At 44.8% G+C, this 25,370-nt stretch overlaps 2 protein-coding genes across 2 annotated transcripts in view; both read left to right on the top strand.

The window, feature by feature from the left end:
- Positions 1–25,370, top strand: part of LOC310634740 (uncharacterized protein) — a gene marked incomplete at both ends in the record, with an annotated part of 362,395 nt that overhangs the window by 23,475 nt on the left and 313,550 nt on the right. The gene's annotated exons all lie outside the window — the stretch shown is intronic.
- Positions 1–25,370, top strand: part of TNXB (tenascin XB) — a gene marked incomplete at its 5' end in the record, with an annotated part of 155,668 nt that overhangs the window by 16,675 nt on the left and 113,623 nt on the right. The window contains one exon of the mRNA XM_083351049.1: positions 1,214–1,402. Within this exon, the coding sequence (XP_083207175.1) occupies positions 1,214–1,402 (189 nt within the window). The remainder of the gene's footprint in view (positions 1–1,213; positions 1,403–25,370) is intronic.

Raw genomic sequence — 25,370 nt, 5'->3', positions numbered from 1 at the left:
GACCTTCCATGCCTCAGTTGTTAAGTGAACCACTGCAGCTGATAAGTTAGTAACCCGTTTGTAAAGTAACTCTGGCTTCCTCATTGATTTTGCTTGTCAGTAGGTCGCAAAAGGGGATCTTGTGACCTTGGGACACTGCAACTGGTCATAAATATGAAACCAGCTGCCAAGCGCCTGAATTTCGATCACGTGATCATGGGGATGCTGCAAAAGGTCGTACGTGTGAAAAAATGGTCGTAGGTCACATTTTGAGAGCCGTTTGTAACTTCGAACGGTCACTAAACGAACTGCTATAAGTTGTAAGAATACTACGTGTATTCCCAGCAGAGAAGAACTCTTAGACGTTAGCTCTTAGACCCCATCCGGAGGGAGTCCAGGCACAGCGGAGAGGAAGGAGGTGCCCATGCATCATGTTGAGATGTTGAAGACCAACAAAGATGATTAGTGGTCTGGAGCCTAAAACATATGAGGAACGGTTGCTGGAATTGGGTATGTCTAGTTTAACGAAGAGAAGGACTAGGGGGTGACATGATAGCAGTGTTCCAATATCTCAGGGGCTGCCACAAAGAAGAGGGAGTCAAGCTATTCCCCAAAGCACCTGAAAGCAGGACAAGAAGCAACAGATGGAAACTAACCAAGGAGAGAAGCAACCTAGAACTAAGGAGGAACTTCCTGACAGTTAGAACAATGAACCAGTGGAACAACCTGCCTCCAGAAGCTGTGGGTGCTCCATCACCGGAGGACTGGACAGCCACTTGTCTGGAATGGTAGAAGGTCTCCGAGTCCATCAGGGGGTTGGACTAGAAGACCTCCAAGGTCCTTTCCAATTCTGTTATTCTGATCCAAAGTTTTGGTAGATATAGACCACCAAACAAGAGGGGAGGGGGGGGGGACAGAGGAGAAGAAAAAAAGTCGGAGACTGTTGGAAGAGGAGGCCTTCCCAAGCATCCTTTTTCCTTGAGTGCCAAGATGGTTATCAGCCATTCCCATTTATGATCTCATGGCAATTGTGTCAGACACTGGCTGATTCCAAAGCAAGGAGGGAGTGAATGAGTTCTGGGTGTGTGTGTGTTTGTATGTGTGTGTGTGACACACACACACACACACACACACACACACATACATTTGTCAGGCACATATGCTTGCTCTCACGCCAGGGCTGCTCTGAGCCAGGAAATCCGATGGCCAGAAGGTTGTCTCCACCTCTCTGCAGGGCAAAGACGCCGACGAGAGCGACAAGGCAGGAGTGAAACAGTTCGAGAGGCAGCAGCGGGTGAATGAATGCGGCCGTTTTCTGTTCCAGCCTGAGCATCCAACTTTTGCAAGTAAGATGGGAAACCTCCAAAGGAGCGGGATACTACGGAGAAGCGCAGGGCGAGTGACAGGGAAAACCCATTTCACCGTAAGGGAGGGGGCTTGCAAAGGGTCATTACGGAGATTTTTTGGGGGTAAAGCAATGACTTCTTGTGCACAATGGGACATGCCCCAAACTGAAAAGATACTATGAAGTATAAAGTGCTGAAGTGGTAAGATCAAGACCCAGAGAGGGAAATCAAGTAGCCAGATGCTTGAGGCACATATGTTTGCAATCTTCTTTTCTTTTATCTAATCAAAGTGGCATTTGCTTAGAGAGAGAGAGAGAGGGAGGGAGAGAGAGCTAAATTAGGATGGATAGAGAAAATTTTTGAATGAGAGGAAGTGAAGAGAGACAGGAAAAACGAGCGCACGGAGAGGAAATTTTTAAGGCTCACTGAAAAAGAATTCAGTCTGGGGTACCTGACTGAGCACAAAGGTAGCCTAAGGAACCGGCAGTTACAAGATATGTTAATCTAGTGTAGATTTTTTTTTCAAAATTAGTTAGACATGTGGATGGAGAACAGTTGATGTTCTGAAGGTGTATGCAGTCCTAGCTAAGTGGAATTGAAGTGGTCCAGTTTTGGGGAATGGGTGACATGATAGCAGTGTTCCAACGTTTGAAGAAGAGGGGCTCAACTTATCTTGCAAAGCACCCGAAGGCAGGATGGAAACTAATTATGGAGAGATCCAGCCTAGAACTAAGGAGAAATTTCCTGACAGTGAGAACAATTAATTAACCAGTGGAAGAGCTTTGCCTTCAGACGTTGTGGATGCTCCATCACTGGAGGTTTTTAAGAAGAGACTGGACAGCCATTTGTGTAAAATGGTATAGGATCTCTTGCTTGAGCAGGGGGTTGGACTAGAAGACCTCCAAGATCCCTTCAAACTCTGTTATTCTGTTATCCTCGCCAGGCATTTTCCTGATGTTAGAAACATCTAGGAGCATCTAACTTTTTAGTAAAAAGGCAGATCTAATCTCAAAGATGTTTTCCCAATGTTCTTTTGATTCAGATTAAGTAGAATAATCTACTTTGTGGGGCCAGACAGACAGAAAAAAAAGAGCCGACATAAAGTGTATTTTGTAGTAATTAACTACACTTGTTTATATGTTGATTGTACTATATAAACATGAGCAGTTATGAGTTACAAAAATAGTTCAAAATCAGGAGTATGCTAGCATCTTTTCGGATTTAATTGAAAGGCATAAGATTTCATGACTGCAGCTTACTTCAGTAAGGAAATGTGAGGTAGCTGATGGAAGCTTTTGTCTTTGAATAAAATGTAATATTATTGGTCTGAAAAATGCTATCAAACTCCCTCTGTGTTATGGCTAGCCTGGCTCTCCTATAAACATAACTAAAGCAGTTAATTTTCCTGGAGGAAGGGAGCAGAGTTATAAAAAAGGAAAGAGAGGGAAGAAAGAAGAATAGATGGAAAATCGATGTGAATATAATAAATAGAGTCTACCCAGTGGCAATTTCCTATGTGCCAATGAGTTTTTAAAAATATTAATAAAAGAATACTAGACGTTGGAAAGAGAGAAGAGGGAAAACAGGTGAAGATGGATAAGTGAATCAGTGTTTCTTAAACTTGGCAACTTTAAGATACGTGGACTTCAGTTCCCAGAATTCTCCAGCCAGTCCACACAGAATTCTGGGAGTAGAAGTCCACATATCTTAAAGTTGCCAAGTTTGAGAAAGATCAAGTTAGATGGACCAGCATGTAACAGATAGAACAGTAAGGGATCCTCAGTGTCATTTGAGTTTAGTTGTTTTCTTGCAGTCATTTCATTACCCAAACTAGGTAATAACATTTAATTTGTGCTTAGATTGTAAGCCACCCTGAGTCTTCGGAGAAGGGCGGGATATAAATGGGATTAAAAAATAAAATAAAATAATATCATCAATGCAAGTCACTAGAGCACCAAGGATCCCTCATTTCATATTTGAGCTGCAAATATTCTCCTTTATATATACGATCTTTTAGAGGCCGAACAAGGCAGCGGGGAGAAAGATTGCAAAATTAATTATAAATTGAAGCAGAATAAAGTGAGAGGTTCTGCCTGAGGGTGGATCGGCTACTAACTCAAAACAGGTTATCAAAATCCAACAGATAGAATGACATGTGTGGAAGATGGAGAAGGAATTAATAGCTGTATTAAGTGTGGTTCGCAATAAGGCTTGACTGGGTCTCACACAGGTGAGTAAACATCCTCTTAGTAGCAGTAGTATATCTAGTAGTCATAGTCCCCCAACTCTCCATTTTTGAGCTCAGCTCCTGCTAGCTGCAAACTTTCCATAGCAATGGCATTTCATAGTTTACCACGGCTTATACCGGAAGCCTTAGTCTGTGGCTTTCCTGGTGGCCCCTCATCCGGGTATTAAAAAAGGTCTGACTCTCCTGAGTTTTTCAAAATCAGTCCACCTAGCTGGATCTCCCATCATTCAATCAACATGAACTATTGGAAGTGTTCTTTGCATAAGAGAGCAAAGAAAGCTTAACTCTTGGTGAGCTGAAAAGCGTTTTTGACACTCTTCTAAGCTTAAACTCTCCTGGGGTTTTGCTAGTAATTCTTCTGGACTTAAAGGCTGGAGTTTAGCTGGCACCTGTCCTTCATTATGAGGAGACATTTTAAGTCTAACACAGTGTTTCTCAACCTTAGTAACGGTAAGATATGTGGACATCAACTCAGGTAAGCTGGCTGAGGAATGCTGGGAGTTGAAGTCCATACAACTTGCTGAGCTTCAGAAACGCTGTTCCACATGTACGTGAGACTTCTCCCGATCCAGGAAAGCAATTCAGTGGTTGGGGGTGTTTGCAAAAGGGTGGGGTGGGAGAATAGGGACTCCTCTGTGTAATACTTGCCGGACATCTGGGAGCATGTGGTTCAGCTTAACTGTCTGGCAGAGGCGTTGCAAAGTTACCGTGCCTTATTCTCAAATCCATGCCAAATAAATGAAGCAATACCTATTAGTTGCCCATCATTAGTTGCCCAAAGCGCCTGAAGGCAGGAGAAGAAGCAACGGATGGAAACTAATCGAGGAGACAAGCAACCTAGAACTAAGGAGAAACTTCCTGACAGTTAGAACAATTAACCAGGGGAACAACCTGCCTCCAGAGGTGGTGAATGCTCCAACACTGGAGGTTTTTAAGAAGAGGCTGACCAGCCATCTGTCTGAAATGGTATAGGGTTTCCTGCCTGAGCAGGGGGTTGGACTAGATGACCTCCAAGGTCCCTTCCAACTTCTTCTTCTTCTTCTTCTTCTTCTTCTTCTTCTTCTTCTTCTTCTTCTTCTTCTTCTTCTTCTTCTTCTTCTTCTTCTTCTTCTTCTTCTTATTATTATTATTATTATTATTATTATTATTATTATTATTATTATTATTATTATAAAGTATTTTCCTCCCGCCACAAAGAACTTGGTTCATGGGATTTGCTGCTACATACAGACTGTGATGACAGCCCTTGTGCCTGATAAGGTTTTAAAAAGGGATTAGACGGTTCAAGTTCCCATTCAAATCGACAGGAGGAGATCATGAAGTGAGTTCTCTAAAAAGAACAGGTGGTTTGGGAGTCTAAGTGAAAAGAAGAGGCATTGAAAAGAGGAACACACACGTAGTTCTGGGATCCAGCTCAGCGCCATGAGATAATTTCTGGGATTGCACTAAAAAATGGAACAACCTGCCTCCAGAAGCTGTAAATGCTCCAACACTGGAGGTTTTTAAGAAGAGACTGGACAGCCATTTGTCTGAAATGATATAGAGATTCCTGCCTGAGCAGGGGGTTGGACTAGATGACCTCCAAGGTCCCTTCCAACGTTATTATTATTGTTATTCTTCTTCTTGTTGTTGTTGTTATTTCTTACAGTTGCCCCATTCCAGATGGCCCCATGCAGTGCCTCTGTGTTCAAAGGCAGTAAACATACTTTGCAAACACTGTATAAACCTTGAGTCCAGACTGGATAAGGGTCCTCGTGTAATCTGAGGGTAGGGCAGGTGGGCAGGTCAATAGGATACCAAGAGAAGAGAGTCCTCTGTAGCTCGGGATTGAACTGTGGAGGTGCTCTCTGAGCTTTGGTTGTTTTTGTGCAGACGTTTCATCACCTCTCTAGGTAATGCCTTCAGTGCAATGGAGGGTGGGGTTTGCTCTGAAGCACTGAAGATGTCACTGAGCTGGGTAATGAAACATCTGCGCGAACACAACTAAACTCAGAGAGCATCAAGGACTCCACAGGTCAGGAGGGCTAGCAACTGATTAAGCTTCTTGCGGGAGAAGCGAAATGTTTTCCTTTTTCCTCCTCAAGGAAAAAAAACAACAACAGTCCAGTTGCCTTTTGAAAAAGCACCTTTGAGACAACTATGAATAGAAACGAATAGAAACGAATAGAATAGAATAGAATAGAATAGAATAATAATAATAATAATAATAATAATAGTAATAATAATAATAATAATAATAATAATAATAATAATAATAATAATAATAATAATAATATAAAGTTGGAAGGGACCTTGGAGGTCATCTAGTCCAACCCCCTGCTCAGGCAGGAAACCCTATACCATTTCAGGCAAATGGCTGTCCAGTCTCTTCTTAAAAACCTCCAGTGTTGGAGCATTCACCACCTCTGGAGGCAGGTTGTTCCACTGGTTAATTGTTCTAACTGTCAGGAAGTTTCTCCTTAGTTCTAGGTTGCTTCTCTCCTTGACTAGTTTCCATCCGTTGCTTCTTGTCCTGCTTTCAGGTGCTTTGGAGAATAGCTTGGCTCCCTCTTCTTTGTGGCAGCCCCTGAGATATTGGAACACTGCTATCATGTCACCCCTCACCCTTCTCTTCATTAAACTACACATACCCAATTCCAGCAACCGTTCCCTATATGTTAGAATAGAATAGAATAGAATAGAATAGAATAGAATAGAATAGAATAGAATAGAATAGAATAGAATAGAATAGAATAGAATAGAATAGAATAGAATAGAATAATGGAATGGGAATAGAATAGAATAGAATAGAATAGAATAGAATAGAATAGAATAGAATAGAATAGAATAGAATAGAATAGAATAATGGAATGGGAATAGAATAGAATAGAATAGAATAGAATAGAATAGAATAGAATAGAATAGAATAGAATAGAATAGAATAGAATAGAATAGAATAGAATTAGAACAGAACAGAACAGAACAGAACAGAACAGAACAGAATAGAATAGAACAGAATAGAATAGAATAGAGCTGGGAGGGACCTTGGAGGTCTTCTAGTCCAGCCCCCTGCTCAAGCAGGAGAACCTATACCATCTCAGGTGATTGGATGACAGAGAATCTCCACAGGCATCTCGGGGGAATCCATATTATCGAATCCCCTTTCTACATAGATATTCCATAGTCCTCTACAGGACAATAACACTGAGAGCGAGACACTAAGCCAGTTTTGAGCTGGAAGGGCAAATCAGTGCCCCAAAGAGACGGCTTCCTATTTCTCTGCTACCACCTAGTGGTCTTCTGGAGTTTTACAGCCCAGTTATGGTAACACAACAATAGATGACATAAAACTGTCATTTTTTCTTGAGCTGACCAGTTGGCCAGGTTCTTTTGAAAGACTGTCTTGTTGTGATTCCTCGCCAGCCAGTGGATACGGCAGCCGAGTCTGAGGAATCAGATGAGGAGGAGGGGCCTGGAGTGACATTAGAGTCAGAGGAAGGCTCTGAGGAGCTCCAAGACTTACAGTCGGACGAGGAGCCTGGCCCCTCTACTTGCGCTCAGGCTGAGACACAGCTGTGCTGGGAGCCTGAGTTGGACAGTGATGAAGCACAGTTGGGACAAATCCAGGATGCATGAAAGTGCCAGCAAGACAAGCGAGTAGGACAGAGGAACGCAATGGGGTGGCTCCAAAGGCAAAGGAGAAGGCATTAGGAAGCCATGCCTTGGCTGAATTATAAAAGGGAAGGTGTGGGAGGTACTGGTTGCCGAAGGCAACCATTTGTGTTGAGGATTGAGTTTCTGTGAACTGTGTTTGTTTGTCTTGGACATTGATTCTGGTCTGTGAATAATAAAAGGGGTTGTTCTTTTCTTGCAGTTCCTGCCTGTTTCTTGGAAGATGGGTTTCTCCTTGTGAGCATAACAAGGAGTCACGTAGGCTGGGACAGAATATGCCTCTCCCCATTAATATCTACCTAGCCCACCAGGGTGAGAAGGCAGGGCATGTTGCAGGTCTTATCCATTAGGGAAGACCACCTTCTGGGACCAAGAAAAAAGGCCTTTTGGGTGGTGGCTCCCGTCCTATGCAATATCATTCCTCTGGAACAGGGGTATCAAACTCGCCTCGTCACGTCACGTGATGTGTCGCGACGTATTGTGGCAGTTTTCCCCTTATCGGAGCTGGGATGGGCGCAGCTTCCGCATGGTACATCCGGCCCATGGGCCGGCAGTTTGGCACCCCTGCTCTAGAGATAAGAATGGCCTCCAGCTTGTTACTTTTCTAGAAGACCCTGAAGATATGGCTTTGTCAACTGGCCTGGGGACTACAGGTGATACAGTGCTAATCAAGTGGTTAGTGTGATTGTATCTATTGCTGTTATGTAGTGGGTCCGACGCAAGGAAGAGACGCCAGCCGGCGTACGTGTTCAGCTCTTTATTGTGTGGGGTGCGTACTGGAGAACAAGGGCTACCTGGCCTCCTTATATACCTGGCCCGGTAGGCGGCCAGCCAATGGGGTTGGCCCTAGGTTTCCTGCCGAAACTAGGTTTCCCGCCAAAACCGTCCAGGCCAACGCCCCCTAGTGGCTGTTGCTATGCAGATGCCTGCACCTGGATACATAACAATTGCCACAAGATGGTGGTGGGTAGTGAGGTTGTATGGGTTTTATGTTGTGGATTTTTAATGCTGGAGTCACTGTATATGAGTTGTGAGGCCATGCAAATTTGTTTAATCAATCAATAGGGTTGATAACTGACTGGGGGAAAAATGGTCTTCACCAGTATTTTTCAACCTTGGCAACTTAAAGAAGTGTGGTCTTCAACTCCCAGAATTCCCCAGCCAGCCATGCTGGCTAAGGAATTCTGGGAGTTGAAGTCCATACCTCTTCAAGTTGCCAAGGGTGAGAAACACTGGTCTACACTGCTCATGTTACCTTTAAATGGAAATTGTTTTCTGGGTTGACCCAGTATATTAAGCCATGGTTGCCTTAATCATACTTTGTTCTACAAACCTCAGTTTTTTATTTATTTTTATTTATTTTAATCCCATTTATATCCCGCCCTTCTCCGAAGACTCAGGGCGGCTTACAATTTAAAGCACAAATCAATGTGCTTAGCAATAGCCTTCATTCTATGTATATGCCTGCTTATTAGGGCTTTCGGCCCCCCCAAGCGGCATTATTACAAAGTCAGCTTATTGCCCCAACAATCTGGGTCCTCATTTTACCTACCTCGGAAGGATGGAAGGCTGCGTCAACCTTGAGCCTGGTGGGACTCGAACCTGCACTAATTGCAGGCAGCTGGTGTTACTTAAGGAGGCATTAGCCCACTGCTCCACCAAGGCTCTTCATGATGGTTTTATGCATCATACTGAAATATAAATGATGGCTCACAAACCACAATGGCTGGATTCACAATGTGTAGATGGACTAGGAGATCTCCAAGGTCCCTCCCAACTCTGTTATTCTGTTCTTAAGCTGCTCGAACCAAGTGTTTATTTCAGCAAGATTTATAATCTGTGGAAATATGAATTATCTTGGTCTGGGCCTGAATCTCCAAAATGATGTATATAAATTCTTTCCCCTTATCACCCGCCAGACTCTGTGTTCCATCTACTCCCACTGTGAGGGAAATGGGCAGTTTTTAAAATTTAATTTATAAATAAATACTTTAAAAAACAGTTACACAATTTGGGATCAGACTTAGTAATTACTGGCTGTAAAGAAACCAGCTGCTCAGAAATGATGATATGAATTACATATCATATTGCTTTGAACTGGTCTGTCCCTTCTAATAGATAGATAGATAGATAGATAGATAGATAGATAGATAGATAGATAGATAGATAGGGCAGAGAGATGGTAGTGTGAGGTTTCCCAGTACAAGTATCAATATAAAATGGTTACTATATATAAAATAGCTGCTAATGTCAAACTTATACTAAAATCATAAGCACAATAAAATCCCTTCAATAGCTATTAGATGATGTTGATTATAGACAGACAGACAGACAGACAGACAGGCAGGCAGGCAGGCAGGCAGGCAGACAGACAGACAGACAGACAGACAGACAGACAGATAGATAGATAGATGGATATTTATTTATTTATTTATTTTTATTCCATTTATATCCCGCCCTTCTCCGAAGACTCAGGGCGGCTTACAAGCTTAGCAGTAGCCTTCATTCTATGTATATGCCTGCTTGTTAGGGTTTTCACACACACCCCAAGCGGCATTATTACAAAGTCAGCTTATTGCCCCCAACAATCTGGGTCCTCATTTTACCTACCTCGGAAGGATGGAAGGCTGAGTCAACCTTGAGCCTGGTGGGATGCGAACCTGCACTAATTGCAGGCAGCTGGTGTTACTTAAGGAGGCATTAGCCCACTGCTCCACTAAGGCTCTTATATATATTTTAATTACACTAATAAATTTTAAAGGATATATTTTAATTACAGTAATAAAAACTAATACAAACGGAGCTGGCTGGGGAATTCTGTGAGATGTCAACCAATCTTAAAGTTGGTAATGCTGAGAAACCCTGATCCAGAGTATCCTTTTAAAAATGCCTTTTAAGATCTATACTGCGAGTATGTGCACAGGGGAAGATCACCCTTGAAAGCAATTCTGCCATAATTGATTTGGCCAAGTAATGAGCAGGCCTACAACTACAGTCTTATTCATTTTTTGTCACCCCTCCTCCCTTTTTTTTAATAAAATGATGCACAATGGAAGGATTTGAACTCGGAAGTGAAGTTTAGCCAGCTAGGCTGCTGATAAAGAGGAAAACGTGCTGGGTGGATCTGCATGGTTTCAATGGGATCAGCCTTCAGGTTACTTGGCACAGATCACTGATATTTCCCAAGTGAAATATCAAGAGTTTCCTTGCTGATACCTCCCTTGTAACCACACCTCTCGGCGTGTGAACATTTCTCTTTCCATCCTTGCACAGAGAGGTTAGTAAGCTAGTAAATCAAATCACATCAGATCAACTCAAAAGCCAGTTGGTTCCATCAGGCTGGAAAGCAGGAGACTGTGAGTTCTAGTTCTAGATATGTTCGCCACCTTGAGTTACTTATAAGATTAATAAAGGTGGAATATTAACAAATAAACAAATCATTTTTTTTATTATAGTCATAGATCAGAGCAGTGTGATGGCCTAAAGGTGGAGCTCTCGCCTCACAATCAGGAGGCTGTGAATTTGATCTTAGATAGCGGCAGATATTTCTTTCTTTGGGCACAATGAGTAATTGCTGCAAACTCCGCATAGGTGTCAGGAAGGGCATCCGGTCAGTAAATGCTCTGCTCCATTCAGTTGCCCCGACTTTACCCTGATGCAAGGGATTACAGGGTCATTAAGAGGGGAAAAAATTATAGACCAGCATTTTTAGTGGTTCTGCCTTTGAGGAGAGGAAATAACTTGAAGTGGTGTTCTCTGTCAGCCTTAAATCTTATTCTTGTGTCATTGCCTAATCGCAATCCGGTCAGTGAAGATGTTTGCGGTATTGGCCCAAAGATGCTTTTTTTTCAGGAGGCAACTGGGCTTTCTTGTTTTTCTTTGAAGAAGTTTCACTTCCCATCCAAGAAGCTTCTTCAGCTCTGACTGGAGGGTGGGGAATGTCAGGATTAATACTCCTTGCAGACTGCTGGTCATTTGCATTTGCATGCTGTCTGCAAGGAATATAAATCCTTCCATTCCCCACCCTCCAGTCAGAGCTGAAGAAGCTGCTTGGATGAGAAGCGAAATGTTTTCAGAGGAAAACAAGAAAGTCCAGTTGCCTCATGAAAAAAGCACCTTTGGGACAACCATGACCTGGATGTCTGAGAATCTCCATAGACATTTGGGGTGTTGGGTTTCATGAGACAAAGGGAGATGTGAAATTGGAAGACAGGGGGAAATTAGTAGATGGGGCAATTTTGAACTGCCCTCCATGAGAAGAGCTGGTACTTTGCGCTCTCTCTCTCTCTCTCTCTCTCTCTCTCTCTCTCTTTCTTCTTCTTCTTCTTCTTCTTCTTCTTCTTCTTCTTCTTCTTCTTCTTCTTCTTCTTCTTCTTCTTCTTCTTCTTCTTCTTCTTCTTCTTCTTCTTCTTCTTCTTCTCTCCCTCCCTCCCTCCCTCCCTCCATCATGTTTCTACACTGCCCATCTCACCTGTGTGATTCTGGGCAGTTGACAAATAAATACGTTTAATAGTGTCAGGCTAAAAACTGGGAGACTGTGAGTTATAACCATCCTGCAATCCCAAAGTCACATAATTCTGCTGACATTACTCTTATTATCGCCACAGGATGGGGTTCCTTTTGCAAACTCGCTAGAATTTTCATTGCCAAGCAAGATGGTTGTTAAGGGAACCATTCAATTTTAGGACTTTTTTTTTGGAAATTGGGAGATATTTTTTTTTTTGCCACCGCTGTTAAGCAAATCATTGCAGTTTGTTCAGTGGATCTAGCTTTCTCCATCGACTTTGCTCGTTGGAAGCTGTCTGGGAAGGTTAAAACCACAATTGCCATAAACACACGCTAGTTGTGGAGAGCCCACATTGTGATCAGGTGACCCTGGGGAACACTGTGAGGGTTGTAAGTGTGAGCAGCTTTTTTCAGTAACTTCAAACCGTCGCTAAACAAATGGTTGCAAGTCAAGGACTATCTGTCTCGGAAGAAGGTAAATATATGTGTTCCAGGATAATATTGCAGGATCCAATCTGGGTCGGTCACCGGAACCAGAGTTTTAGTCTTCTGAGCTTTTGGACTCGATCCTCGTGGAACGTCTCCCTAGCAGAGTGGGTCCCCAGGATGGGCTCCAGTACAACTCTGAAAGCTCAGAAGACTAAACCTCTGGTCCCGGAGACTAACCCAGATAAGGGATCCTGTGACTATCTTTCTTTCTGTATTGTATAAAAGGTAAAAGGTAAAGGTTCCCCCGCACATGCGTACTAGTCGTTTCCAACACTAGGGGCTGGTGCTCATCACTGTTTCAAAGCCAAAGAGCCAGCGCTTGTTCGAGGATGTCTCCGTGGTCATGTGGCCGGCATGACTAGATGCCAAAGGCGCACGGAACGCTGTTACCTTCCCACTGTAGTGGTCCCTATTTTTCTACTTGCATTTTTACATGCTTTTGAACTGCTAGGTTGGCAGAAGCTGGGACAAGTGACAGGCACTCACTCTGTTACGCGGCACTCGGGATTCGACCCGCCAAACTGCCGACCTTCTGATCAACAAGCTCAGCATCCTAACCCGCTGAGCCACCGCGTCCCTTTCTGTATTGTATATTACTCCACTATTTGAAACAGCAGGCTGTTAGCAATAGAAGATCTGTTCTTTCATCACACACTAAACTAGCCAGCAATTTGGGAGAGGATGATGTGAGACAAGCCGTGCATTCAGAGGCTTTGGCACTTTTGAAGTCCCCAGAAGATTGTCGTGCAGTTTTTCTAGCGACAGTTAAACCGATCGAGGTGATTACCTAAATATGCTGGTTTCTAATGGCAGGAAAGAGAGGTCAGTTGGTGACTGTTGCTGGGTGTATTTTATTCCCAAGGAACAGAGCCATTTGGGGGCATAGCTGGAAAAGCAGTCCAGGAGTTCCAGACCTAACCAATGCTGGAGGACTACTTTAGTTTGATTTAATTTAACTTATTTGATTGGATACGGTCGCCCTCTCTAGACAACTCTGCTGAGAGAGTCTGTCTCAGGTCTGGCCTTTTGAATGTGAGCCAGAAATAAAAGGAAGGGGGAAAAAGTGTGTTGGAGGAGAAAGGGGCGAGATAGAAAGCTTTTTTGTATGTATATGTAGGTGTGGGGCCTTCAGCCAGGCCGCTCAGCTTTCTATGGAAATGGCACTGAAAGAGGCGTTCTCTGTACAACTTGCTGTGCTTGGAACTTGCTCAGCACTCAAGGATTGGAGAGAAGGAGCTTTCTTCTCAATATTAGCAGCTAGGAAATGGAGGCTTCTTTTGAATGAGAACTAAACAGTTTTGGTGGAGCCCTTTTGGCTGGTGGTAAAGGCACCAGGCTAGAAACCAGGTGCCTGTGAGTTGTAGTGCCACCTTAGGTATGAAAACTGGCTGGGTGACTTTGGGCCAATCACTCTCTTTCAGTCCAACACACCTCTCTGTGTGATTGTTGTAGGGAACATAGGAGGAGGAAGGAGTACTATGTATAATCACTGTTGTCAATGCTGCTAACATTGGATGTTTTTGCTTTGACAACATATGGAGATGCAACCATTTTTCTTCTTATGTTTTACTCTTAGAATTAGAATTAGAATGAGATGATACTGGAGGGAGGGAGGAGGAGGAGGAATGTGCACGGTTGTTTAGCTAGACATAACAGTACTGAACCTAGTGTGAGAACCAAGGTTATTGAAATAAGAGATGATAAAGAATTGGCCGGTTGGAGAACTGGAGGGAAAGCCTGCATTTCAAACTAATTGGAGAATGTGATTTATGACTGTTAATTAGAGGAGGGAATTGTGCTTTGATACTATGTGCTCAGGGGGTGGGAATTCAGATTTTGGCTTCGACTATGTAAGTGCCAATGCTATGCTACTCAAATAAAAGAGTCTTTAAGGTAAACAATGCCTCAAAGTTCTTTGGAGAATTTCATCTATCAGAACCATGACAACTGTGTGGAGTTCCTTATAAAGCAGGGATGTCAAACTGCTGGCCCAGAGGCCGGACACGTCATCTGGAAGCCGCGCCCATCCCATTGCCGGCAATGACAAAACCGTCCCGATACATTGTGCAACGTCACGTGACGTCGCAAGTTTGACATGTCTGTTATAAAGTAATAAGGGCTGGATAAAGATCTAATAAGCAAACAAACACTGCATGAGTTTCCCTCCAAAGCCACGTTTTATCTGTCTATTATAAGTATTCAAGAAGTGAAACAGCAAGTAGTAACTTCTTATTATATGGAGCAGGCTTCCTTAGCCTTGTGTACAATACTGGGACAAGAAGCAGTTCTTTCAGTGAAATACCTAGCACTGCACCCTCTGATTTAGAAAATATAATAAAACTCTGACTTGCAAGTTGGTGAAGTGGAAGCTGGATAGGACAACAAGTCCATAGATATACAAAGATAGTCTTTTATTTACTTTATTTATTTTAATTCCATTTATATCCCGCCCTTCTCTGAAGACTCAGGGCGGCTTACAAGCTTCGCAGTAGCCTTCATTCTATGTATATGCCTGCTTATTAGGGCTTTCACACACACACACACCCCAAGCGGCATTATTACAAAGTCAGCTTAATTGCTAAGCTTGTAAGCCGCCCTGAGTCTTCGGAGAAGGGCGGGATATAAATGGAATTAAAATAAAATTAAATAAATAAATAAATAAAATTGCCCCCAACAATCTGGGTCCTCATTTTACCTACCTCGGAAGGATGGAAGGCTGAGTCAACCTTGAGCCTGGTGGGACTCGAACCTGCGCTGATTGCAGGCAGCTGGTGTTACTTAAGGAGGCATTAGCCCACTGCTCCACCAAGGCTCTTTGATTTATGACCATAGCTGAGCCCCAAATTTCTGTTGTTAAGGAAGACAGTTGTTAAGTAAATTTTGCCCCATTTTATGACCTTTCTTGCCCATTTTGTTAAGTCAATCACTGCAGTTGTTAAGTTAATAAAAATGGTTATTAAGTGGGTCTGGCTTCCCCATTGACTTTGCTTGTCAGAAGATTACAAAAGGGGGATCACGTGATCCCAGGACACTGTAACCATCTTAAATATGAGTCCGTTGCCAAAGTGTCTGAATTTTGGTCACGTGACCATGGGGATGCTGCAATGGTTGTACGTGTGAAAAATGGTCATAAGTCCCTTTTTTCCAGTGCCGTTGTAACTTTGGACAATCACTAAATGAACTGTTGTTAAGTCCAGAACTAGCAAGGTCTATTGCAGGGGTGTCAAACTCAATTTCATTGAGGGCTGCATCAGCATTGCGGTTGCCCTTAGGGGGCCGGGTGGGTGTGGCCTGGGTGGGCGTGGCCTACTGGGTGGGCGTGGCTAGAGTGTGTATGGCCTACTGGGTGGGCGTGGCCAGCTCTACATCGTTCGCATCAAGGGTGTCTATGGGGGCCTGGGCAGGAGTGGGACAGATCTGAGGGTCTCTGGCAGGAGGAGTGTCTCTAGGCCAGGGCCAAGGCAGTGGGGGCCGTTCCCTCACTGTTTCCAGGATGGCTTCGCGGGCCGCATAAAACCACTTCGCGGGCCGGATCCGGCCCCCGGGCCTTGTGTTTGACATGTCTGGTCTATTGCTATTGCTATTCAGAGGGGACCATGTTGCCTATTCCTGCTATAAAACATTACAGTTGGCCAGAATGGACCTCCCCCCCCCTCCAATGCTATTTATCTCTCCCAGCATAATTTTCCCACATTCACAGATTTTTCCTCCTCTAAAACATCTTTAAAAGCCATCTGTGGCGATGTCTACTGTACGTTGTTCAGAGCAAATTCCATACATTAATCTGACATTGGGTCAGTAATTACTTTGTTTTTTGTTTGCGCAGAGTGTCGTCCCAATCAGTCATGGGTAATGTGCCAAGTTTTAATGTTATGCATGAGGAAAGAAAGATTTTCTGTTTCTTGCACGTTCTCCACTGTCACTGCGTTTTTTTCTGTTTTCTCAGTAAAGCAAGGTATAGTTTGTATTTTTGCAAGCTGTCTCTGTCTAGGAGCTGTGACTAGGGGAGCCTTCGCCCAGGTTCGACTGGTGCGCCAGTTGCGGCCCTATCTCGACCGGGATGCCTTGCGCACAGTCACTCATGCACTCGTGACCTCCCGTTTGGACTACTGCAACACTCTCTACATGGGGCTGCCCTTGAAGACTACTCGGAGGCTCCAGCTGGTGCAGAATGCGGCCGCGCAAGTGGTGGTGGGGGTGTCCCGATACTCACATCTAACACCTCTACGCTGCATTGGCTTCCGGTTGTCCTCCGGGTAAGATTCAAGGTGCTGGTTATGACCTATAAAGCCCTAAATGGTATGGGTCCGGACTACCTACGGGAGCACCTGCGGCCGGCATCAACTTCCCTTCGTCCAGTGCGCTCCCACAGAGAGGGCCTCCTTAGGGTGCCGTCGGTCAAAGAGTGTCGACTGGCGGCCCCCAGGGGGAGGGCGTTCTCTGTGGGCGCGCCAGACCTTTGGAACCGTTTACCGGTGGAGCTCCGGATGGCTCCCGACCTTTGCTCCTTCCGACATGACCTAAAAACATATTTATTTGAACAAGCCAGCCTGGTCTGATGGGTTTAGGGGTATTTTAATGTTATTGTATTAACGTATTGAATTGGGCTGTAATATTTAATATTTTTTTAACTTTTATATGTTATATTTTATTGTATTGCCCTGTACACCGCCCTGAGTCCTTCGGGAGAAGGGCAGTATAGAAATTAAATTATTATTATTATTATTATTATTATTATTATTATTATTATTATTATTATTATTATTATTATTATTATTATTATTATTATTGTAACCATGGTGAGTGTCTCACATTCAGCCAGTTTTCTACTGTGTGCGCATGTCCAAAGCAAAAGTTACTTTCTCTTTCCTCTTCTTTGTGTTCTCTGGTGAGATAAACATCTAGCCGTGAGTCTTTCTGTGTTTTTATAAGTTTCTTTGTAATTAAAAAGGTTAATAGTAGAAGATATGCTTCGGGGTTGTTTTTGTTTATCTTGCATCAAAAATGAACCACGATCCATCCCCTCTAATAGAGTTTTTTTACTCTTTTGACATCCATAACTCCACAAAAGCCCATATACATCATCCTCTGATAATGCTTGATTCTGAAAAACAGCAACATTTACAAAGAACGTAGTGCATATATTTCACCTTTAGAATGAAAGTTGTTATATAAATACAGTTTGTGTGATGAAAAAGCTATTTCATGGGCCATCAAAAGAAGTGTGGTCTTGATAAGATGGTTACATGAGGTGTGAAATATTTACTTTTTCTCAACTCAACCCAGTCCTGGTTAATTTCACTAGGTTATTCCTAATGTTAGGAGAAGAGGAAGAAAAAAAATTAGGTATCCACCCAGATGATTTGTGCAATCACACTAATCAGTTTAAGATCTGGTTCTTGAAAATGTTAACCAAAGTGGAGGACTTTCCGCCAAATATGTAATTCCATGGGCCTGAACTCTCCCACCCCCCCAGTCCAGTGATCACACATGAACTGCTAACATGGACACACACATTTGTAGTAAAAGTCACAACCACCAGGAAAATATGTGAAAAGAGCCTCTGAGGCAGGACTAAAGCAGATCTGAGACAATTTAAAAAGTTTTATGCAATTTTATTTTTACTTATTTATTTGTAAAATTTATTAGGCAAATGTTTGGCTAATATTCCAAATTTTGTTGCATAGAATTTATGTATGTTAGCTGCCTTCAGTTACTTATAAATCAATATTTATTTCAACATTTATTTATTTCTTTACTAGATTTTTATCCTGTCTTTATACATAACTTTTTCCTCCTATTTTTCCCCACATCAACAACACTGTGAGGTTGGGCTGAGAGAAACTGAGTGTCCCAAGGTCACCCAGCCAGCCTTCATGTCTAAGGCAGGACTAGAACTCACAGATTCCTGGTTTCTAGGCCAACACCTTAACTTTTAGACTAAATTGGCTCTCTCATTTAAAATATATGGAAAAAAACTATTTACATTAAAATAAATAAATAACTATTTTTGCTGCCTTGAGGTACTTATAAAGTAACAAAGGTGGGGTAAAACAAATAAAATAAATTTTAAAAATTCCTGTGTTGAAAGAAAAATCTTCATCAGGGTCCAGTCCAAGCCAGGAATAAACGAAATGGAGACTGCTTTAGGAAAGAAGGTTCTTGTTTATTGAGTTGCCAGAAACTTCAGTGGTAGCAGCATGTTTCTGGGTTGGCTGACCACATGGTGCTGGGAGTGGTGGGTTTTTATACCTTCTTGGGCTTTTGTGTTTGGAGTTGTTCCTGTGGCATGAACTTTGACCTGAGCTTTTGAGTATGCCCTTTTGGTATTCTGATGGTGGTAGGTTAATCCTATTATGTCCTAAAGGTCATGTTCTGCTTCCCTGGGGCTGTGGCTGATGGCTATGTCCTATGTTAGATTTTTTGGTGAAGGGTTGTGGGTTCCAGGGATCTTTGTCTTTCTAATCCCATCAGCTCCAAGCTTCCTGGCTCCAATCTTTCTGAAAGGATGATCAAATCTGCATTTCTACAGATCTGGCTTCTACTTGGTTTCTGGCTGGGGTAGAGAGACTGGAGCGGGGTGGGGTTTCTGCCTTTTTGGATCTTCTCCATTATTCCTTTGTGGCAATATAATGTTGTTGTTGTTAGCTGCGAAGTCGTGTCTGACCCATCGTGACCCTATGGACAACATTCCTCCAGGCCTTCCTGGCCTCTACCATCTTCTGGAGTCCATTTAAGCTCACGCCTACTGCTTCAGTGACTCCATCCAGCCACCTCATTCTCTGTCGTCCCCTTCTTCTCTTGCCCTCAATCTTTCCCAGCATTAGGCTCTTCTCCAGTGAGTCCTTCCTTCTCATTAGGTGGCCAAAGTATTTGAGTTTCAACTTCAGGATCTGGCCTTCTAAAGAGCAGTCAGGGTTGATCTCCTCTAGGACTGACCGGTTTGATCACCTTGCAGTCCAAGGGACTCGCAGGAGTCTTCTCCAGCACCGTAGTTCAAAGGCCTCAATTCTTTGGCGCTCAGCCTTTTTTATGGTCCAGCTTTCACTGCCATACATTGCAACTGGGAAGACCATAGCCTTGACTATATAATATAATATTCTTCCTTTTTAATATTCCTCAAAATATTTCTTTTTCGGAGGGGGGGGCTGTCTTCCTACACGTGCTTCTCATCCAAAATAGGCAATCTAATGCCATGCCACCCTAACCCTAGCCCCACTAACTAGGCCATTTACTTTAATGGAGAGCTACAAAAAGAAAAGGTGGAGGAAAAGGTACTGCATAAATGGGCCTCAAATTATGCTATACTTAATGAGACTGAGCCTGTATTATATATGTAAACATTCCTTTAATCAATGTATATATATGTTAACAGTACAAATAAGAAGGCATCGCCTAGTATACATAAGTAAAACCGCCTGACAGAAATACACGCGGGAACTTTGACAGCTGTCAAAGTTCCTCGCACCACGCAGGCGCCACCACTGACAGCTCGCGGCTGTCAAACGCCGGACTACGGAGAAGCCTGAGCTGTCAAAGCACCCACCGTACAGCGCAGGCGCGACCGCTGACAGCTCGCGGCTGTCAAAACACCAAGACACGCGGAAGCCGGAGCTGTCAACAAAAGACGACGCGGATTGGCCCCTGCCTGACAGGGCGCCAAAATGAACACCGCTGATTGGTCCTCGCTACCAGCTGCCGGCTATAAAAGCCGGACAAGTTATTCTATGTTTGTCTTGCTCTTAATAAACCTGTTGTTGAACTAGCCTGTCGTCCCGAGTGGTCCTTCGGCTACTTCACTGGCGACGAAGGTGGGATCGCTCCGGAGCTGAAGTCACGGCCGAGGAAGAGAGTTCCCGGCAAGAGCTGTCACGGAAGTTTTAACTTCCATCGGAGCAACCCAGGACCGGACGACATGGCAAACTTCGGCCGTGTGAGGGAGTTTGATACCCGCCATCCCGAGAGATGGCAATCACACCTCGGCCAAGTCGAGGGATTTCTCCTCGTCAGTAAAATCACTGACGACCGAGCAAAGGCCGCCGCTCTGCTGTACATCAGCGGGCCCCCGGTGTACGACGCAGCTGTCGGGCTGTTCAGCCCAGTGCCCATCACGGAAGTCTCCTACGCTGACCTGGTGGACCAGCTGAACAAGTACTACATGCCAGCGCGTTCAGAACTGTACTGGCGGGTGCAATTCGCACAAAAGAAACAACGGCAGGACGAGCCCGCCAACGAATTCATTGCCGGGGTCAGACACGCCGCGCGGAACTGCTCCTTCCCCGACCTGGAAGACCGCATCAGAGACCAGGTGGTGATCGGTCTGAGGGACGAGAAGCTACAGAAGAAACTGACGTCCAAACCCGACATGAACCTGGCAGAGCTGACCAGGGAGATCATGGCATATGAACACAGCCACAAGAAGAAGCCGACGAACACGACCCCAGAGACCCCCGCGACCGTCTACCAGGAAAGCGCAACCTTCAGCGACAGCGGAGAGTCAGTAGACTTCACCGATGGAGAAGCCCTACAGCGCAGGATGGAGCACCGGCAGCCGAGGAGGGGAAAAACGTCGGACCGCCGCGGATCCAGGAACCCACCTCCGCCACCACCGCGTTACGAACAACGGGCCGCCTGTGCCAGCTGCGGGGGCAACCATGCCCGAGGAAGCTGCCGTTTTAGGAACGCGAAATGCCACAACTGCGGGAAGACTGGCCACATCAAGCCGGTGTGCCGCAGCAAGGGCCGGGACAACATCAATGAGGTGGAGGCAAACCCCCCAGGTAGGCCGGCTGCCCAGGCCAGCAGAGAAACCCCACCAGGCCCCCTGGTAGAGACAATTGACAGGGTAAACAGCATAAGCTCCAAGGTTAAGATCTGGGTCAGAATTCAGGGGGTGCCCTGCCACATGGAGGTAGATTCAGGGTCAGCAGTCTCATTAATTTCGCTGGCAACCTATCAGGAAATCTGTCAGAAAGGCCGAAGACAAATCCCCCTGAAACAAACTCAGGTACACCTTGCAGACTTCCAGAAAACCCCTATTCCGTTGGAAGGGAAAGCCAAGGTCCTGGTGCAGTATAAGGGGTTCAAGGGTCCCCTGGAGGTTTTAGTTACGCCAGGGAACCGTACCAATTTAATAGGGCTAAACTGGTTCACTCCACTAGGCATCGCCTTAACGGGGGTTAATACCATTCAAACACCTAGCCTAGAAGCAGTTTGCGAAAAGTACGCCGACGTTTTCGATGGCACTTTAGGGAAATATACAGGTTCCCCCATTTCCCTGCAACTAAATCCAGCAATTCAACCAATTAAAATAAGAGCTAGGAGGGTACCTTTCGCCCTTAAAGAAAAAATTGAAAACGAGCTTGACCGACTCGTGGGACTAGGGGTACTGGAGCCAACAGAAGGGGGAACCTGGGAGACCCCTATTGTCACCCCAATCAAACCTAATGGCGAAGTGAGACTGTGCGCGGACTATAAAGCGACAGTCAACCTAGCCCTCAGCCCCCATGCTTACCCGGTGCCAGCGGTAAGGGACGTATTTGCTTCCATCCGCTCTGGCACCATTTTCGCCAAGCTTGATCTCACACAGGCATATTTACAGCTGCCTGTCACAGACGACACCGCGGAAGCTCAAACTATTGTCACCCACCGCGGTGCTTTTAAAGTAAAGAGGCTACAATTCGGCATATCTGCAGCCCCGGGTATTTTTCAGGGCATCATGGAAAAGACCCTGAAGGGAATACCCAGGGTCTGCCCCTATTTCGACGATGTTCTCATCGCCGGGGAAAACGAAGCTAGTTTAGCTGACAGGTTGTCAGCTGTGCTGAGCCGGCTCAGAGAAGCCGGTCTCAAACTTAAGCGGGAGAAGTGCTCTATTGGAGTCACTTCTACAGAATTCCTAGGGTATAAAATTGATAGCCAGGGCATCCACCCCACCGCTGAAAAACTAATGGCTATTCAAACCGCACCCAGCCCTAGGAATAAGCAAGAGCTTCAATCCTTTTTGGGGCTGTTAAACTTTTACCATGCCTTCATTCCCCACAAAGCCACTATTGCAGAGCCGCTCCATAGGCTCCTAGACAAAGGTACAACTTGGTCCTGGACCAAGGAACATGAGAACAGTTTCCAATCGTTAAAAAAGCTTATCTGTCACAGCTCAACTATCACCCTTTTCAGGGAAGACACCCCAATATGCATCGCTTGCGATGCCTCTCCCTATGGAATCGGGGCGGTATTAAGTCACATATTCAAGGACGGTACACAAAGACCCATAGCTTTCTATTCACGCACTCTGACCAAAGCTGAAAGAAACTATGCACAAATTGACAGGGAAGCCCTAGCGATAGTGGCAGGGGTCAAAAAATTTCACGATTATCTGTATGGAAGACCATTTACTATATTTACAGATCACAAACCCCTGCTAGGCATATTTACTTGGAATAAAACTACTCCACAAATCCTCTCCCCGAGAATTTTAAGATGGTCAACATTTTTAGCAGCCTATTCTTATCAGCTAATACATAAACCAGGTAAAGAATTGGGCCATGCTGACTGCCTCAGCAGACTGCCCATACAAACCAGGGACTCAGACCCAGCCCCAGCCAGCGGGATTTTAGCAATCTCCCAACTTCCAGAATGCCCCCTGACTGCAAACATTATAGCCAATAATTCAACAAAAGATAAAATACTTGCCAGAGTCCTCAAATGGGCCACAACTGGGTGGCCAACTCAAAACCCACAACCCCAATTCCAACCTTATTATAACAGAAAAAATGAGATTTCAACACACAGAGGTTGCCTGCTATGGGGAAATAGGGTCATCATACCAGAGAAAAACATAGACCAAACATTGCACATTTTACATGAAGGGCACCCTGGAATTGTAAAAATGAAGGCGATGGCCAGAAGTTATGTGTGGTGGCCCGGCATAGATAAACAAATTGAACAGTATGTGGGTGGGTGTTACACCTGTCAGGAGACCAGGAATGAACCACCCCAGGCACCAATCCATAAATGGGAGACTACTAGGAACCCTTGGTCACGTATACATATAGATTTTGCAGGACCTATCCAGGGCCAAAGTTTCTTAATTGTAGTGGACAGCTATTCCAAATGGCTGGAAGTCACACCCCTTAGGAAAACAACGTCCACAGCCACTATTCAAGCCTTACGAAAAATATTCGCAACACACGGCCTACCTGATACCATAGTTTCTGACAATGGACCTCAATTCACCTCTCGTGAATTTCAGATCTTCGCTACGAGGAATTGTATTAGGCTGGTCACGTCTGCGCCGTTCCACCCATCGTCGAACGGAATGGCTGAAATTATGGTACGATACACAAAAGAAGCCTTGAAAAAATTCGTTAAAGGAAACTGGCAAAGGCGACTCAGCCAGTTCCTCTTATCACAACACACAACACCATGCTCTACAACTAGCAAATCACCAGCAGAATTAAGATGGGGAGGAGGCTAATAACACGTCTCGACAGACTGCACCCTGACACAGCCCCAGAAGAAAAACAGCACCCCCACCCCGGCCGCAAACTCAACCCGGGTCAATTAATATGGGCACGTTCATACACAGATAAAAACAAGTGGGTCCAAGGGACAGTAATAAAACAAACAGGGCCCATCTCATACCTTGTAGCGACGCAAGCACAGGGCAACATACGCCGCCATATTGACCAGCTCAGACCCAGACAACCACCACACACTTCTGAGCAACCAACCAGTGCCGACTTACAACCCCCACCGGAAATGCGGCCTATCCCAAACCAGGAAGCTGAACACCAAGACGAAGAACCAGAACCAGAACACCCACCACCCCTTCGCCGCTCAACCAGGAATCGAAGACCACCCACCTACCTAAAAGACTATCAGTGGGCAGGTTCAAACATCCAAGAAAGAAGAAACGAACCAGGGGAGGGGTAAGGGGTGTATTATATATGTAAACATTCCTTTAATCAATGTATATATATGTTAACAGTACAAATAAGAAGGCATCGCCTAGTATACATAAGTAAAACCGCCTGACAGAAATACACGCGGGAACTTTGACAGCTGTCAAAGTTCCTCGCACCACGCAGGCGCCACCACTGACAGCTCGCGGCTGTCAAACGCCGGACTACGGAGAAGCCTGAGCTGTCAAAGCACCCACCGTACAGCGCAGGCGCGACCGCTGACAGCTCGCGGCTGTCAAAACACCAAGACACGCGGAAGCCGGAGCTGTCAACAAAAGACGACGCGGATTGGCCCCTGCCTGACAGGGCGCCAAAATGAACACCGCTGATTGGTCCTCGCTACCAGCTGCCGGCTATAAAAGCCGGACAAGTTATTCTATGTTTGTCTTGCTCTTAATAAACCTGTTGTTGAACTAGCCTGTCGTCCCGAGTGGTCCTTCGGCTACTTCAGAGCCCATTTATAAATGTGTGAAAGCACGCTGGGCTTTGCTAAGGACAGCTAAGGTGCTTAGAAAAAAGGCTGTAAAGCTGAATCTTTTTCCTCTCCCTTTTGGGAGGAGGGTGCGAAGTGTCCTAAATTCAGTATGAAATTGAGAGAGAAACAGAGACAGACAGACAGACATCTGGTTGAAATCCAAATTGAAGCTGGGTTTGCTTTGATCTGAAGGTCAGCTTTAGCATCGACTGTTTATAAGCTCTTAATCAAGAGAGCTCTGTTTCCTGAGTCAAAGAACTTGCTTACAGCTAAATTAAGATGGACAGCTGTTTAATTTGGATCTGGGCTCTTGCTTTTGCGCATTTGCTTGGATAAACACAAGATTTTGTTTTGCTTCCAAGTGGGGTGTGGTAGGTTAGGAAGCCCAAAGCAAAAAATGGGGGTACTGACAGCGTTGCTGAAAGATTGCAAGATGCAGGCCAGCTACTGCTGATGTGTACTGATCTGCATAAATATTGAGGAAGCTTTAATCATGTTAGATGTTTTGTGCCAGCCATGGCAGTTCCCCAAAAAGGTAATCAGATGGGAGCAAAGAGGCTTCTTTGCTTCCACTGGCGTGTCAGGGGTCCCCGGCCCCTGCAACCCCATTGGCGAGAGAGTTTTATGGTAAGGGAGGGGCTGAGACCCCCCATAAATACCTCTGCTCAATGGGCTGCTCTTTGTCTAGTCTGGCCATGCTATGCTTGCTTGCT

The sequence above is a fragment of the Vipera ursinii genome (assembly GCF_947247035.1).
Source record: "Vipera ursinii genome assembly, chromosome: 2".
In the NCBI taxonomy this organism is placed as follows: domain Eukaryota; kingdom Metazoa; phylum Chordata; class Lepidosauria; order Squamata; family Viperidae; genus Vipera; species Vipera ursinii.
Note: the sequence above shows the minus strand (reverse complement) of the source record. Positions and strands in the feature narration are given on the sequence as shown.